General features: G+C 37.7%; 1 protein-coding gene across 10 annotated transcripts in view; it reads right to left on the bottom strand.

Annotated features, from left to right (window-relative positions):
• LOC109084313 (chromodomain-helicase-DNA-binding protein 9-like) overlaps positions 1-15,565 on the bottom strand; it is a 67,790-nt gene that overhangs the window by 14,178 nt on the left and 38,047 nt on the right. For 9 of the 10 annotated variants that reach the window (XM_042727874.1, XM_042727878.1, XM_042727880.1 and 6 more), the window contains 20 exons: positions 12,063-12,171; positions 10,741-10,887; positions 10,446-10,514; positions 9,850-9,905; positions 9,562-9,679; positions 9,304-9,390; positions 9,041-9,178; positions 8,138-8,259; positions 7,128-7,371; positions 5,960-6,136; positions 5,721-5,864; positions 5,365-5,620; positions 5,062-5,272; positions 3,564-3,759; positions 3,296-3,469; positions 2,945-3,130; positions 2,343-2,453; positions 1,676-1,872; positions 402-601; positions 134-293 (listed from right to left, as the gene is read on the bottom strand). In XM_042727874.1, the coding sequence (XP_042583808.1) occupies positions 134-293; positions 402-601; positions 1,676-1,872; positions 2,343-2,453; positions 2,945-3,130; positions 3,296-3,469; positions 3,564-3,759; positions 5,062-5,272; positions 5,365-5,620; positions 5,721-5,864; positions 5,960-6,136; positions 7,128-7,371; positions 8,138-8,259; positions 9,041-9,178; positions 9,304-9,390; positions 9,562-9,679; positions 9,850-9,905; positions 10,446-10,514; positions 10,741-10,887; positions 12,063-12,171 (3,102 nt within the window). The remainder of the gene's footprint in view (positions 1-133; positions 294-401; positions 602-1,675; positions 1,873-2,342; positions 2,454-2,944; positions 3,131-3,295; positions 3,470-3,563; positions 3,760-5,061; positions 5,273-5,364; positions 5,621-5,720; positions 5,865-5,959; positions 6,137-7,127; positions 7,372-8,137; positions 8,260-9,040; positions 9,179-9,303; positions 9,391-9,561; positions 9,680-9,849; positions 9,906-10,445; positions 10,515-10,740; positions 10,888-12,062; positions 12,172-15,565) is intronic. The other variant, XM_042727879.1, reaches the window with a different exon arrangement.

Genomic DNA, 15,565 nt, shown 5'->3' with positions numbered 1-15,565 from the left:
AGTTTTGAATGCATTTATGATCAAATAAATGCAACACTGGTAGACTTAACAGGCCTCTTTCAAAAACACCACTTTATCGACCCCAAATTTTTGGTGTATCTAACAGTAGCGTATATTGTGATGCAATACTCACTTGTTGCAGTGGTGTTTCAGGTGTTTCTTGTACCCATCATCAGACAACATGTGTTCTGGGTTGTGTTTTCGTATCCACTCTGCCTTCTGGATATCAAATGAGCTAGACTGAGTCTTCATCTTCTTTCCTTTTCTGCCTCGTGGCACTGGGGCCGACAAACCTGCACAAGTCACATTAAAAAATCAAAATAATGTTACATGCTTTCTAAACAAACATTAATCCTGACTAGATCAAAAGGCAAAAGATAACTGAAATTCAGTCCTCATACCTAAATGGTTCTGAAGTTCCTTGGTCCTGCCGTCCTCTGTGGGAGCGATCAGATCCCACATGAAGCTCTTGATTTTATCATCTCCACGGTAATGAACGAGGCAGTATGCCAGGAGCGCTCTGCATATACTCTCCACGTCACGCTCACTCAGCTGACGCTTAAAGCGCCCGTGAGCCAGGATGTCCTTCCAGCGGCCCCACCTACGACCACAGAAACAAATTCAATGGTCCATCATTTCATCATCAGTGTCAAGAACTCTGACTGAGGAGAGTCCCACTTCCTAAATTTGCATATTTGGGGCCAATTTTACTAACAGCTTGTGACAGCGCAAACCATCTTTTGGCGTTAAAAGAGTCCTGTCAGGTTTAATAAAAAGTCGCAGTGAAGAATTAGCGCTGAAAAGGCGTGGACAGTTATTTTTGCACCTGGCCTTATTGAATATGCATTTCCAAGAGTTTCCCTTTCAGACACAAAATTTATGGGAGGAGAGTATTCAAATGAATCACGCAACGCATTTTACTAACGTTTGCGCTCGTCAAATAACTGGTATTTGCGCCATTATTTATCACAGCAAAAGAATATGGCTGCAATTTGTTGCTAGGAGGAGGCACTGCAGAGATGAGAGAGAGCGTGGTAGAAGGGAGAGGATTTTTTCCACACGTAATTTATTTGGAATGCAAGAAGAACACGAAAATAGCGTTTGTCAAGCCATGTTATTTTTAATTTGCTTTTCAACGTACTCTTGGTTTCTTTATTTCTTTATTCTTTATTTGCAACTATGCTTATTTGCACTTGGTATACTGAGTTGGTCGATTTGTAAATAAGATGTAGCGTCTGTTTTCTTTCATTTGCGCATTGTTAGTAAATCACCCGCAGAAATTTCCCCTCCCATCGGTGCTGTTTTTGGAATTTCGCTCTCGCGTTAATTTGCCCTGTTTAGTAAAACTGGCCCTTGGTATAAAGTTCATGTAGTCTATTATATGTATATATAAAACACAATGAACTTTTAAACACATTAAACTGAACAAAAGTGATAGTAAAGTCATTTAAAATGTTACTATTTAAAATAAATGCTGTTCTTTTAAACTTTTCATTTAGCAAAAAATGTATCATGGTTTCCACAAAAATATCAAGCTGCACAAGCGTTTGGTCAAGAAACATCTTTCAAAAATAAAAATCTTACTAACTCCAGACTTTTAAACAGTAGTGTATATATAGTTATTGTACTGGCATATAACAAAACTCATATCGGTAGAGCACTAGCCATCACTCACCCGTACACCAACAGATTTTTCTCTACCCGAAAGCACTCTGTGCGGCCATAGCTGTTGACGCGGTCATGTGGCCGGCGGAGTTTGGGTTTGTCATCTCCGCTACTCTCCCCTTCAGAGAGCTCGGCCAGCTCATCCTTCGTAGCGCTGAACGGCCGGGTCTGTTTCCTGACACGAGGGGTGTCGATCACCAGACTGTTCTGTAGAAAAACCACAACAAATAACAACAGTTAAAACAGAACCACTGACCCACCTTTACTGAGAGCAGTGCTATGCATTTAAATAAGGCTAACCGCATTCACTAAAACTGATGTTTGCTTTCAATCGCTCTTTGCTCTCAAGTGCAGCACTTACAACTAAAATACAGAAGAGCCCACAGAAAACAATGATTGAGTTATTTCAGAGAGTACATTACATTAAATACAATCATGTTAGCCAGCATCCTGTCATCTCTTACAGCAATGCCTCTCTGCTCAAAATCTCATTTATGGGGGTTTTCCCATCAGCCACTGACAAACAAAGGAGCTTTCTGTAACTTGTAACGTTTTATTAACACAGATGTCTAGGCAGTTCTCAAAGTCTTCCTGGCACTGGAGAGTCAGGTAGGAGGATGTGGGCTTCTCTGCTACACTGTTAAACGTTGATATGGCAGAGTTTGTGTATAACTTACTCTGCCATTGACTGTATCCATGTCAATCTCTGCTTCCTTAGCCCACTTGTCCCAGAAGTTAGGGTCATCCAGAGAGATGTCTGTTCTGTTCCCTGAAGCAACAAAACTGGCCTGTGAACACAGCAAAAACAAATGAGAACATGTTAAATAATGTCTCTAAAATGACCCTTGCAGGTCAGATATGGAAGGCATAAGCGCAAATACACAAGAATTAGGGCTGCAAATATTGAAAAAATAAAATAAAAATTCCAGTGTTTTTTTTTCTCTCCTATATATATATATATATATATATATATATATTTTTTTTTTTTTTTTTTTTTTTTTTTTTTTTTTTTTTGAGCCAAACCTATTTCAGTAAACAAAGTGAACATTTCTATAAAAAAAAATATATTTCCAAAACTGTAAAATTGTAATAGTAATATTGCATCTTAATTCCTAAAGTGGATATTTTGACAGAAACCACAGGGAGCACTTAAAGCTTCTCCTTCATTGTTTGATTTTATTTCAATGTATTTGCAACCTTAACGAGAATGTTATCTGAAAATTGCTTTTATAAGAGAAACTGTAAGAAAACATTATGATCAATAAAGAGAGAAGCTGACCTTGGCAAAGGTGGAGCCCCGACCCTCAGATTCAATAGTGATGGTCTTGGTTCTGCGTTGCAGGATTTGGTCAATGTCCTCTTCACAAAATTTAGCCCCCTCGTCTTCTTCGTCCATGATGGCACCATAAGCTCCACGCCGCAGGAGATCCTCAATCTCCTTCTTAGAGAGCTGCTGCTGCATCTGCTATACCACACAGAGAGAGAGAGACTAAATTAATATAAATTACACCAGTACAAAAGACATATCCATCAACACCACCATACAAATCTCCATGTACAGAACAACAATGTAATGAGGGCTGGAGAAAAAAAACGTGGTATATACTGTAGGTAACATTTGACGACTTACCCCTCCTCCTCCTAGACTGTTGTCTCGTCCGCTCATGCTCTGAAGCACAGCTTTATCCAATCCCAGCTTTAGACTGGCTCTATCGAACATCTCTCGCTCATATGAGTTACGTGTGATTAGTCGATATACTTTTACTGCTTTATTCTGACCAATCCTGTGGCAGCGAGCCTGAGCCTGTGGATAAAACAAGAAGAAAAACGGAAAATAAGCCAACAGGAACTTTTACAATTTGACTATCACGTTTATGCGTGTGTGTGTGTGTATGTACCTGCAGGTCGTTCTGAGGGTTCCAGTCAGAGTCAAAGATGATACAGGTGTCGGCAGCTGTGAGGTTAATACCGAGCCCTCCCGCTCGTGTACACAGCAGGAAGACGAATCGATCGGAGTCTGGTTTACTGAAACGGTCTATCGCTGCTTGACGGAGGTTCCCACGTACACGGCCGTCTATCCGCTCATAGAGGTATCTGAAAAAGGTCAGTTTGACTTAGAAATTACAGATCGATGTACTTTATTGAGCACTTCCACACAGTCAGTGAACAGACATCACACATACACTACTAGTCAACAGTCTGTGGTCAGTTTTTAATGCTTTTGAAAGAAATTCTTATGGTCAACAAGGCTGCATTTATTTGATCAAAAAAATTAAAAAAATTAGTGAAATATTAAAACATTTCTTATTATTATCAATATTAAAAAAAATGTGCTGCTTTATATATTTGTGTAAACTGTGATTTTTTTTCAGGGTTCTTTGTTTAATAGACGGTTCAAATCAACAGCATTTATTTGAAACGGAAATCTTTTGTAACATAACCATAAATATCGTTACTGCCCCTTTGGATCAATATAATGCATCCTTGCTGAAGTATCAATTTCTTTCTTTCTTTCTTCCTAAAAAAATCTTGCTGACTTTTGAATGGTAGTACTGTATATGCATATATTATACCATCAAAACAGTTTCATCTATAAACATTGACATTACAATACATGCTTTTATTATCATTCATTACCTAATGAATTAAATTTGTTAAAAGAATATTCCGGGGTTACAAGTAAAGCAAGTAAAGTAAAGCTGAATCAGCATCTGCGGCATAATGCTGATTACCCAAGAGCAACGTTGCATTAGTACCTCCCTAGCTCACTCCTAAAACTCTTTCTATCACCTTTTCACTCATTTTTCTTTTCCTTTCTTCCATTCATGTCCTTTGTCTCTTCGTTTCATTTTAGTCACATATTTTTCCATGTTACTTCCTGCTTTCTCTGACCCACTTAGGGCAGAGCTGTGCCTCTGGGACTGTGTGCCTGATGTGAGATCCCTGGAGTGTCTGTGTCCTGCAGCACCCTAACTGCATCAGCCAACATACACAGCACTTACTTCACAAACAGTACGCTGTACACACTGCTCAACAAGAGAAAAATGAATGAGACTTCATTTTTTTTCTTAGGAAAGAAACTAATCCTAACCACTGCATAAAACGGTCATGTGATATCGGTGATGCAAAGGGGTTCAACAGCAGAGAGCTCTGTATAAAGGGCCAGAGAGATAAGGAACATGCGAACACAAAATGTGGCATTGAACTTCTGCCAAAAAAGCTGATTAGATTGCTTGTTAAAACAGCATATATACACTGTAATGTATCTAAAACAAATATAGTAGAGCGGGACATCACAGTTTGCAGTTAAACCTCATGAACTCGGCAGGAACACGGCGAGAGCTATGTTACAGCAATGAAATACACCTTTAGGATGTCGCTGTTCTCAATTCTCACCTTCTCTGGATGAGGTAGTCTTCCAGGATGTCCAGGCAGCGCACCATCTGAGAAAAGATGAGCACTTTGTGTCCACCGGCCTTCATCTTGGGAAGCAGCTTGTCAATGAGAACGAGTTTACCTGCAGACTGAATCATAGCCTGCAGGTGGAAATCTACGGCTGCGGGGCTATACACCTCCTTGAAGTCCTCTAAGATCTTCTCCTCGGCCCCTAGAAGAGAAGAGAAAGCGCCAGACTTCTTAGGACCTTGCCTAATGTAGGCTTGTTGGTTTTGGCAGCAGCTGGGGTTTAAATGGATGTACCTTTGATGAGGTAGGGATGGTTGCAGCATTTCCGCAGTTCCATCATGGTGTTGAGCAGGTTTGGGACGTTGGCTTGGCCAGCTCCCTTAGCCAGGAATGAGAAGTTCTTCTCCAGGATGGCGCGGTAGTATTTCTTCTGGATGTTGGTGAGCTCCACTTCAATGATGGTCTCCTCTTTAGGAGCCAACTTCTTCTCCACGTCTTCCTTAAGACGACGCAGCATCATCGGTTTCAGGATGGCCTGGAGTTTCTGGACCTACATGCACAAACATATACAAATGAAGAAGAGTTAATATATACAGAACATATATGAATTTTAAACACAGTAATATATAACGTATATCCCAATACAGCACCTGCTCCTCAGTCTTGAGGTCTCCGAATTCCTGCATGAAGGTGCTTTCAGAAGGGAAGCGGTTCGGCTCGAGGAAATGCAGCAGACTAAAGAGCTCTTCTACTGTGTTTTGTAGTGGAGTGCCCGTCAACAAAACCTTATGTTCCTAAGAGGTCAACAGATATCAAGTTAAAATAATAGGAAAAGAAAAGACAGCTGTGATGTGTTTTAAATGTAACTATAACAATGTCTTGTTTATACCAGACTCATAAGTTTGAAGCCCTCCAGTAGCTTGCAGTTCTTATTTTTAAGCCGATGGGCTTCATCAATGATGACACAGCGCCAGTCTATTGCGTTAAGTTCTGGACAGCCTCCCAATATCATCTCAAATGTTGTAATGACCGCCTGAAATCGGTAAGCACCTCTTATCACACGACCCTGTAAGAGAGAAAGAGAGATAATAAGTGTCTGCAAACATTTTCCAGTTTTGTTGTCTTCCCTGAGGTTTTGCATACATATATAACAGCATGGGGATTTTTATTTCATCATAACAGTATATATAATGATATGGGTATTTTTGCAGGAACTTCAACAAAAATGCACTTCACACACACACTTTATAAATATATAAATCATAAATTATATGCATTATGCCTATTTTTTTGATAATACAGTGAATTAAAAACTATAAACTATAAAAATGACCTTTTAATAAATGAAAGGTAATTTTTTGATCCCTTTTTTTCAGAACCTGTAGAATGCAAACCACTTGGTAAAACCGATTTTATAAAATGGAATGATGCAAACTAAAAAAAAAAAAAAAAAAAAAAAAGATTATGCATTACAACTTAACTTAAAATGAATTAATACAATTTATATTTAATGTTATTATTTTTAAATATCAGTTTCAGTTATGAAAAAGCCAATATAAAGAAAGCTGACCCAACAATTGAGTTCTGTATTAATGCAACAGGTTGCAATGCTTTTTTTCTCTTATTATTTCTTCATTATATTACTCAATCTTAACTGGTAGTTATGCAAATATATCCACTGTGGCATTAGCGGTATAGGGTATATCAAATTTCATACAAGTTGACACATTTCTACCATTACGATGTATTGATGATGAAATACTACCCAGCCATAACAGTTATGTTTGATTTTTTTTTCATATCAAGCATCACTTTATATGGACTTTCTCAGAGATACACTCTGCCAACTTTACAATTAGATTTAGTTTTGAAAAGGAATAAAATAACCATAATTGAGTTGTGGCTTGCTTTTATCCCTCTATCTTTCTCCTTTACAAAACATGATACTAAAAAGAAACCAATTCAAAAGCCTTGAATTACAGTTATGAGGTCTAGATCAATGCGAGGCTGACCTTCCTCTGCTGTGTGTGTGTGTGTGTGTGGGTGTGAAATCTCACCTGAGCATCTCTGAAGTACATCTCATACTGCTGGAGCATCTGTCTGCTGACCACACTGCCATGGTACACGATGACGTTGAGTTTCGTCCAGGTTCTGAACTCTCTCTCCCAGTTAGCGATGGTAGAGAGAGGGGCGATGATGAGGAAAGGCCCCTTGATCCCTGTGCGACAGATCTCATCCAGAAACGTGATGGACTGGATGGTCTTTCCCAGACCCATCTCATCCGCCAGAATACAGTTACGCCTGCAAATTGAGACAGAGGGGCATCAGAGTTTAATTGCAAATTTGCATAATTGCAAACACAAGACACCAGGCTAAATGACAAGAGTAGGTGTAAAACCAGTTCAAAAATGAAATAAAAAAAATCACATTTAAATGGAAATAAAATAGCAAAAATCACAAAGTTAGACCTTCTTGACACAATGCCTGTTGAAATGTAGTGCTACTCCACACACAGCTATACATAATATATACAACAGAGAGCGCTAGCATATCCAGAGCAAGGACAAAACACAGAAAAGCTTAGAAATTGAGCTAATATATTATAGTAACACTTAAACGATGTTCAAATTAGGTTTGTAAGTTGCTTTTGTACAAAAGCATCAGCCAGATGAGCCGCTGGAATTTAAAGTTATTTCATTCATTCATTATCTCATTGATGCTCTCAATGCTGCCTGAAGTCTGAATGGAAAATTAGATTCCCACAACCCTCAACACACACACACACACACACACACACACACACACACACACACACACACACACACACACACACACACACACACACACACACACAGAGCTCTCTCTCGCCTATCTGCCATTCAACTATCTATCTACACATAAAAAGCAAGCAAAAGAACAAGGACGCAAAGTATATGAGAAAAGCCATGCAGATATTAGCTCAGAGATTAAACGTACACCATTTGATGACGTTCCACTTTTATTACAGACATATATGAGGAAGGTTAAAGAGGAAGGATCCCTGTGTCAGGGCTGAACGTTCACTTACCTGTTATACCAGTTGAAGAGAAGCCAGTTGACCCCCTCCAGCTGGTAATCCCTGAGACAGTTTCCATTACAATACTCTCGTGATTGCTCCCGCTTCTTCCAGTGACTCGCCGGTGGACGCTCCTGAGAGAGAGCACACCAAATTCAGGAAATGGTGTTCAAGCAGCAAAACTTGCATTAAACACACTAACTAACTGCAATATAGTTTTGCTTTGTTAAATCCATTTGGCATGCATATTTAAATACTTGGTAGCGCAAACGTCTCTTTTCTGTATAAATTATAGACACTTCCTAAAAGGGAAGTTTGTGTACAATTTCTAGTGATTATAGCAACAGGAATTCATCAAATGATGGAGAAGTGAGTATAATATATCCAGGTATGCGCACATGTTAAAGAGCTGTTTCAGGTCCCTGAAGCTCAGAGGCAATTACATTGACTATATGGTGAATATATCATTTAAATAATATTATCTTATGCACACCAAGGCTTCATTTATTTGATCAAATGTACTTGTAAAACTGTAATATCGTGGAATATTATTCGAATTTGAAATATCTTTACTATTTCAATATATTTTAAAATGCAAACATTACTCCAGTCTTCAGTGTTCTTTCAGAAATCGTTCTAGTATTCTGATCTGCTCATTTTGCTGCTTCATTTCTTGTTATTATCAATGTTGAAAACAATTGTGTTGCTTAATATTTTTGTGAAAACCCTACAGATTTTTTTTTAGGATGATTAATATGTTTGATGAATAGAAAGTTCAAAAGAACAGCATTTATTTGGAATAGAAATACTAATGGATACTTGTTAGATTAAATTATTAATTAAAAAGAACATGTTTGAATGGTAGTACACTAAACTAAACTGGTATAAGAGGGAGCAAGAGGGAGATGGTCTCACCACTCTGTTGGTGTGTGGTTTTGCTGCCTGCAGCTTTTTAAACTCTTCAATCTTAGTCTGGTCTACATCTTCATTCAGCTCCCATGTGCTGTCCTCATACGGCAATGAGCACCATTTCACCAGGTAATACACCACCGGCTACACGTGCACACAAAAAGAAGGTTTGAGACTTGCACAAAATAATAAACAAAGACAGAGCATCCCTTCATGAACTACACAGAGTGCTGACCGCACATACAAACACAATTCAGTGCAATGGCTACCTCTCCAGTGTCCTTGTCCTCACAGTACGAGACCTCAAGAACTCGGTCCACTTCTACATAGTCGGGATTGAATGGTTCCTCCTCCATTAAACACACACATACACATAATTAATAATTACTAATAAATCTCCTCAGTGATTATTATGATTAAATTAAATCACATTTCACCTGAAATGCATCATACTAATTTTTTTTTTTTTTTTTTTTTGTGAGAAGACAGTGTTCGCTGAAGTTACAAACAAACACGGGCACTCTTACATCAGCAAAGAAGTGTGCTCTCTGCGCCTGTTTGATCTTGAAGCGCTTGATTTTCTGCTGGATCCTCTTGTCTTTCTCTAAATGCTGCTCCGTCGCCCACTCACAGTGAAGATACGAGCTACAACACACACACACGTTTACATAATTACTGAATGCTCCTTACACACGCTAAATTGCTCTCTGAGCTGCTCCTGGTTATTAGCAATATGAAAAACAGAATTTTTTACAGCTTGAAAGCTAAGAGAGAAAACTGTTAAAGCTGATAAAACCAGTGCCTAATTGACTTACTAGTTTTTGTACTTGACATAATACTCTTCGGTTTCTACCACCACCCCAGGAGAAACCTGTTGAATGAATGAAAAATATAATATTATACATATAATAAATATAATATACAATATTATTAAAATAAATAATTAATAATAGCCCCCCCTATTTCTGAATAAAGAAAAATTATTTTACAAGTAATATAAGTAAATAATTATTTTTACCCAATAAAAGCTAAATTAAGTTTCTTATTCACGGCTGATAAATCACATTTACACAGATAACACGCTTGGGATAGAAGCATTTGCTAAATTAATGAACAGATTAGCAGCACACATATTAAAGTTTAATACAGATTAAAACTATGAGCATTCTGCTAGAAATGTCACATTTGTTTCAAGATTTAAATTCCAGCATATTTCAAAACAACTATGCACTGAAATGTCTGTTGTTTTTCCCCTATTTGACAAAATGGGATCACAACTGGTCACAAGAAGTGTAAGTGTCATGTGTAATACCATGTGCAAACAGGGCTATAATTTCCCGAATAAATGAGAATGAGATCTAAAGATGAATAAGAAAAGCACACTTAATAAAACATATTGTGAAACTCTTACCTCGTTTTTCACCACACGAGATGCCATGATTTTATCAACCACAGCAGCGTCTTCCTCAGTCGGGTTCTCCTATAAACCAACATAAACCAGATCAGAGACTCTTCATACCACAACATATACTTAAATACACACAACTTCCCTCTCCCTCACACACACATAAAAGGATGCATTGTCTTTACTCATTCTAAACATAGCATGTTATAATCCAGATCAGAGAACTGCTTGAGCATGCTGGGACACATCATAAGAAACAATTATGTGTGCTGCTAACTGCAGTGAGATTTAATGTACGCACCACAAACAGTTGCACCGAAGGCTGTTTGTGAGCGTTGGAGTTGGTCTTCTTGGCTTTTACGATGACCTTCATTTCTTCATCGGAAAATCGAGCCTCGCCATCATCCTCATACTTCTTCCTCTTGACCTTCCGGTTTGAACGACGCTTCTGTAGACACACAAACAAAAGTGAGCGTATGTTTGAATTATTCTCACAGTTCTTTTTGAAAGAAGTCTCTTATGTTCATCAAGGCTGCATTTATTTGATAAAACAGATACAGGTTTATTGTAAAATATTATATTTTAAAATAACTGTTTTGTATTTGTTGTGCTGGTGCTTTATATTTTTGTTAAAACCATTATAAATTATTTCTTTGATGAATAGAAATTGATGAAAAGAACATCATTTATTTGTCTTTATGTCTGATTATTAATGCATTATTGCTGAATAAAAGTATGAATTTTTGAAATGATTTATATTTAAGTCATTCACCTCTTTTGAATAGTGTGTATAATATATATATGCATTCAGAAATGTAAATATTGATGCATAAATTTTACATTAATGACAGGATTTTCAAAGAAATTTTCTATTTAGTTGTAAATATTTTGCAAAAACCATATTACAGTTGGGATAAATTTACCCCAGGGGGCTTCTTGAGCCATGTAAATGTCACCCCTGCGCATGCACAATTGTATTATTCACTCAGCAAATCAGAGATGCCCATCAGGGGGCCTTTAATAAATTAGTACAGCAGAGAGAAAGAGAGAGAGAGAGAGCGAGAGAGAGAGAGTGTCTGTCCTCCCAAATATAACATGACCTAAATGTGTATGAGTTAAAGTAAATGGAGAGGATGAGAATATATTTTAGGATGACCAAATAAAGACCCACCCGCCCTGCCACAAGACCCCAGTGTTTCTTAAAATGCACATGGCTGTGGTTTTAATTCCGACAGCCTAACTGAGTCATCAAAAGAACAGCGCTTTAATTAACACAGGGGTATTTAAAGAGGATAATTATATATTGAAGGGTAGAGGGGGGTATATCATTGATGGGGGAATGAGAAGTTAGTCATTTCAGAAGAAAGAGATGGAATTCATTTGAGGGTACGACAATCATCTCAGTCTCTTTGGCTCTTGGACTGAACATACTCTACACATGCTGCAGGAAACACCACGGCATTATGCAGTTTAAAGGATGGCCAGCAACAAAGTGCATGCAATTTGTGCCACCTGCTCCAGAAATGATTACTTGCAAATGCTTTTCTTGCTAGATGATTATATAAAACAGCATGAAAGTGTCATCCAGGCATATCAAGAATAGATAAAAAACCCAAAGCTCACCGAATCATCATCTTTAGAGGACCGTCGAGTTGGTCTGTCATCATCAGACAGCTCTTCAGAGGAATCAGTCTTCTTTCGCTTCTTCTTTCCAAGCTTTATAATGATTTTCCTGTCAAAGAGAAGAACAAACAGAGAGACTTATTTTAATACCAATACCCACTGGATTTCAATCAGAAGAAACCAGTATTATTCAAAACATTTTATGGAAACACACCAAATCACCACTTTGTTGATTGCATCAATCCTGGCAAAAGAATCAATTTACTAGTGATTTACTAGCACTAAATTACTAGATTATATGATTTTGCTTCACAAAGGAGACCTTCCACAAGGAAGCTATATTGCCATTCGCAATAATATGATTCTGGATGGTAACGCCTCTGCAATAATTTTGAAACCTGAGGTAATCTCCAGTATGTTTCTAAGAGGCTGTAAAACTGTAAAGCCACTTTTTTCATTTGGTCACAAATAAAACAGACATCACACATAAAAACTGGCACCATAAACACACACACACAAACACACACACACGCACGCACACCCACACACACAAACACACACACACACACACACACACACAAACACACACACACACACGCACACCCACACACACACACACACAAACACACGCACGCACACGCACACACACACAGACAAACACACATACAAACAAACGCACGCAAACACACAAACAAACTAACACACATGCACACACAAACACACACACACGCACGCACACACAAATGACACACACACACACACACTTTCATATCTCTCAGTGTTGTTATTGTCGCCTAAATCTAAAACAAAAATATATTAAAAAACATTTTGGGTAATTGAAATCTTAATTTAAATCCACTTAAATCAGCTTAAAAACCAGAAAAGTTATTTTCGTGATTAAGTAAATCATTAAAACTGAAACTGAAATAAAAATTTAAGTTATGTAGAAAACTACAACAACAAAAAAAACCTATAAAAATATAGAAATCAAAGCTTATTTAAATTAAATAAAATAAAATAAATAAAAAATACATTAATAGAAGTATATAAATAATACTAAACACTGGTTTCTCTTTACTCCACTGTAAATTTCATGTAATAAAGCCAAATCTTCAGCACATATGAAAATGTTCAGTGCAAACAATAAACAGTCAAATGATTTCACAGAATTCCATCTTTCATGCTGGACACCAAAAACAGTCCCACTTTTGCTATCTCCTCAGTGCAGGGCACACATGAACAGGAAATGATTGTCAGGACATCAGCTGTGTGCATCACTCGCTCTTTCACTCTCGCTCTCATTCTGGGTCGCGCTCTGTGGATGATGTTACACTTCACTAGTCTCCGGGACAACGTGACTTCCTGGTTGCCTAGCGACCTGATCAGAGTGAAGCTGGTGGCGTGGGTGGAAGCAGTAATGTTGTATCCTGTGAGTGACACACGAGCTCCACTCAGCAGCTGTGAAATGAGACTGAGAGCTGGTCTTTACTGTGCTGTGTGTGTGTGCAGACAGAGCTGGACTGAGCTAACCTGTGAAAGCATGTGAGGTAAGCCAGTTTAACACCCTAAACATCTTTCTTTTACTCTCCTCTGTCAAGGGACCCAACAACACACACACACACACACACACACACACACACACACACACACACACACACAGGGCCCAGAATCATCCACACACTTTCTGTCATTTTATAAAATAAGTATGATAACATACAAAAATAAAAAAAAAGGCAGACAGGTAGATTTTCTATAAGACAATGCACTGTTTGGATCGTATACTAGTCATGATGAGAAAATATTGATTTTGTGCCTCACATTTTCATGATGGTGTATCAAAAACAGAGCTCTAGCAAGACAAGAAATCAAATATAAGAGTTAAAAAAAGATAAAACTCTGAATGCAAAGCAGAAGTTATGCCACAGTCACTGATCTTTTCTTCAGCAGACCATTTGTGTAGATTCACAAACAGCAGCGGGACTCAGACTGTCATTCTTACACTGCATTCTTAGATTTACACCATGAATTGTGTTAGAATTGCTGAAAAAGGCACCAGTCAACAGGTCAATATGGCCAACATTCTACTCAGAAAAGAATAACGGGGGAAAAAAAGAGTTCAGATTTGATCATTTCACATTATTAAATCTCCAATGTATCAAAAAAACTTCACCAAAACCAACATCACACATCCCAGCTGGTCAATGTTTAGGAATTGATCATGAATTTAAATCATTTTAAGTCATTTTAATGGTTGTCACATAAACTTAAGTGCTCTGAAAATATCTTTATAACAGCTCAAAGTCAACTTACCAACAAACAAAAACATCAAAAATAAATATAAATATAAATATATATATATATATATATATATATATATATATATATATATATATATATATATATATATATATATATATATATATATTTTTTTTTTATTGAGTGTAGTTGCCACTGTATGTTTGACAACTGGAGACTTTAGTTTGTGTGTGTTTATGTTTCTCTTATTTTTTATGATGCATCAGTATTTAAAGGCTATATGAATCAGAGGCAAACACATTTAAATGCATGCTCACATGCTCGATGGATGAGAGTGGAAGGTCTTTGGAGGCAGACACAGAAGGCTGCATTAATATTTCAGGGTTGTAACCTAGGCTACATATACGCACACACTCAGTCTTTCTCAGTCTTTTCCCTAAAAGCTCCTAAAAACACATGTTTGCACAAACATACACATAAAATGAGTTTAAAATCAGCCCTGCGATGAGATGATTAAAAATCATTTTCATCTCTTTCTTTCAATAAAATGTCTAAATAAACATCCAGTATCCATTCATCTCCATCACATGCTCAGCACCTCACAACACAACACTTATCATACATATATCATAACTGAATTAAAACAGTGCTAAACCTGTGACAGACAAACTCGGGGAGAGAGTGAATTTGTGGTGTCAGTCTCAATCCTTCTTGCATGTTCCGCTTCACTTTTGCTTGGCACTGCATCTCTGACCGCACTAAGGAAAGCAAGTTTGCACTTATAACAACCTGATTCTTCTGTAATCGAATGAACGAACACACGAATACATAAAAAAAAATCAATAAAAGTACTGATGCAATAGCAGGAGAGGGAAAAATCTGATACATGACTGTATAAACACAGCCATAACGTGCCTGGCAGACTGTACTGTTATAAATATGGGTGTGTGTGACTGGCTGCAGTCTCTATCTCCATCTCTGAGATCACATGCTCTGCTTTAATGGCAGCTGTTGGCTGTAGTGTGCAGTTTGGTGCAAAGCGGGTCAGTAGGTTTCTGGCTTTGCTCTCCACTGCAGACTCAAAGACACCATCCCTGCTATTTATGAAAGCAAGATCTAAAGGCCCACCTCTGCCTCCATGTCTCCACAGTGATTTGAAAATCAATATCCAGCCCCCAGTTACAACAAATCCTTTCAGATAAGAAAACCTATGAAGAAAACCCATAGTAGTAACAGGTATGGTTATT

The sequence above is a fragment of the Cyprinus carpio genome, chromosome B7 (genome assembly GCF_018340385.1).
Source record: "Cyprinus carpio isolate SPL01 chromosome B7, ASM1834038v1, whole genome shotgun sequence".
Taxonomy (NCBI): domain Eukaryota; kingdom Metazoa; phylum Chordata; class Actinopteri; order Cypriniformes; family Cyprinidae; genus Cyprinus; species Cyprinus carpio.
The sequence above is the reverse complement of the archived record's forward strand: the minus strand, read 5'-3'. Positions and strand labels throughout refer to the sequence as shown.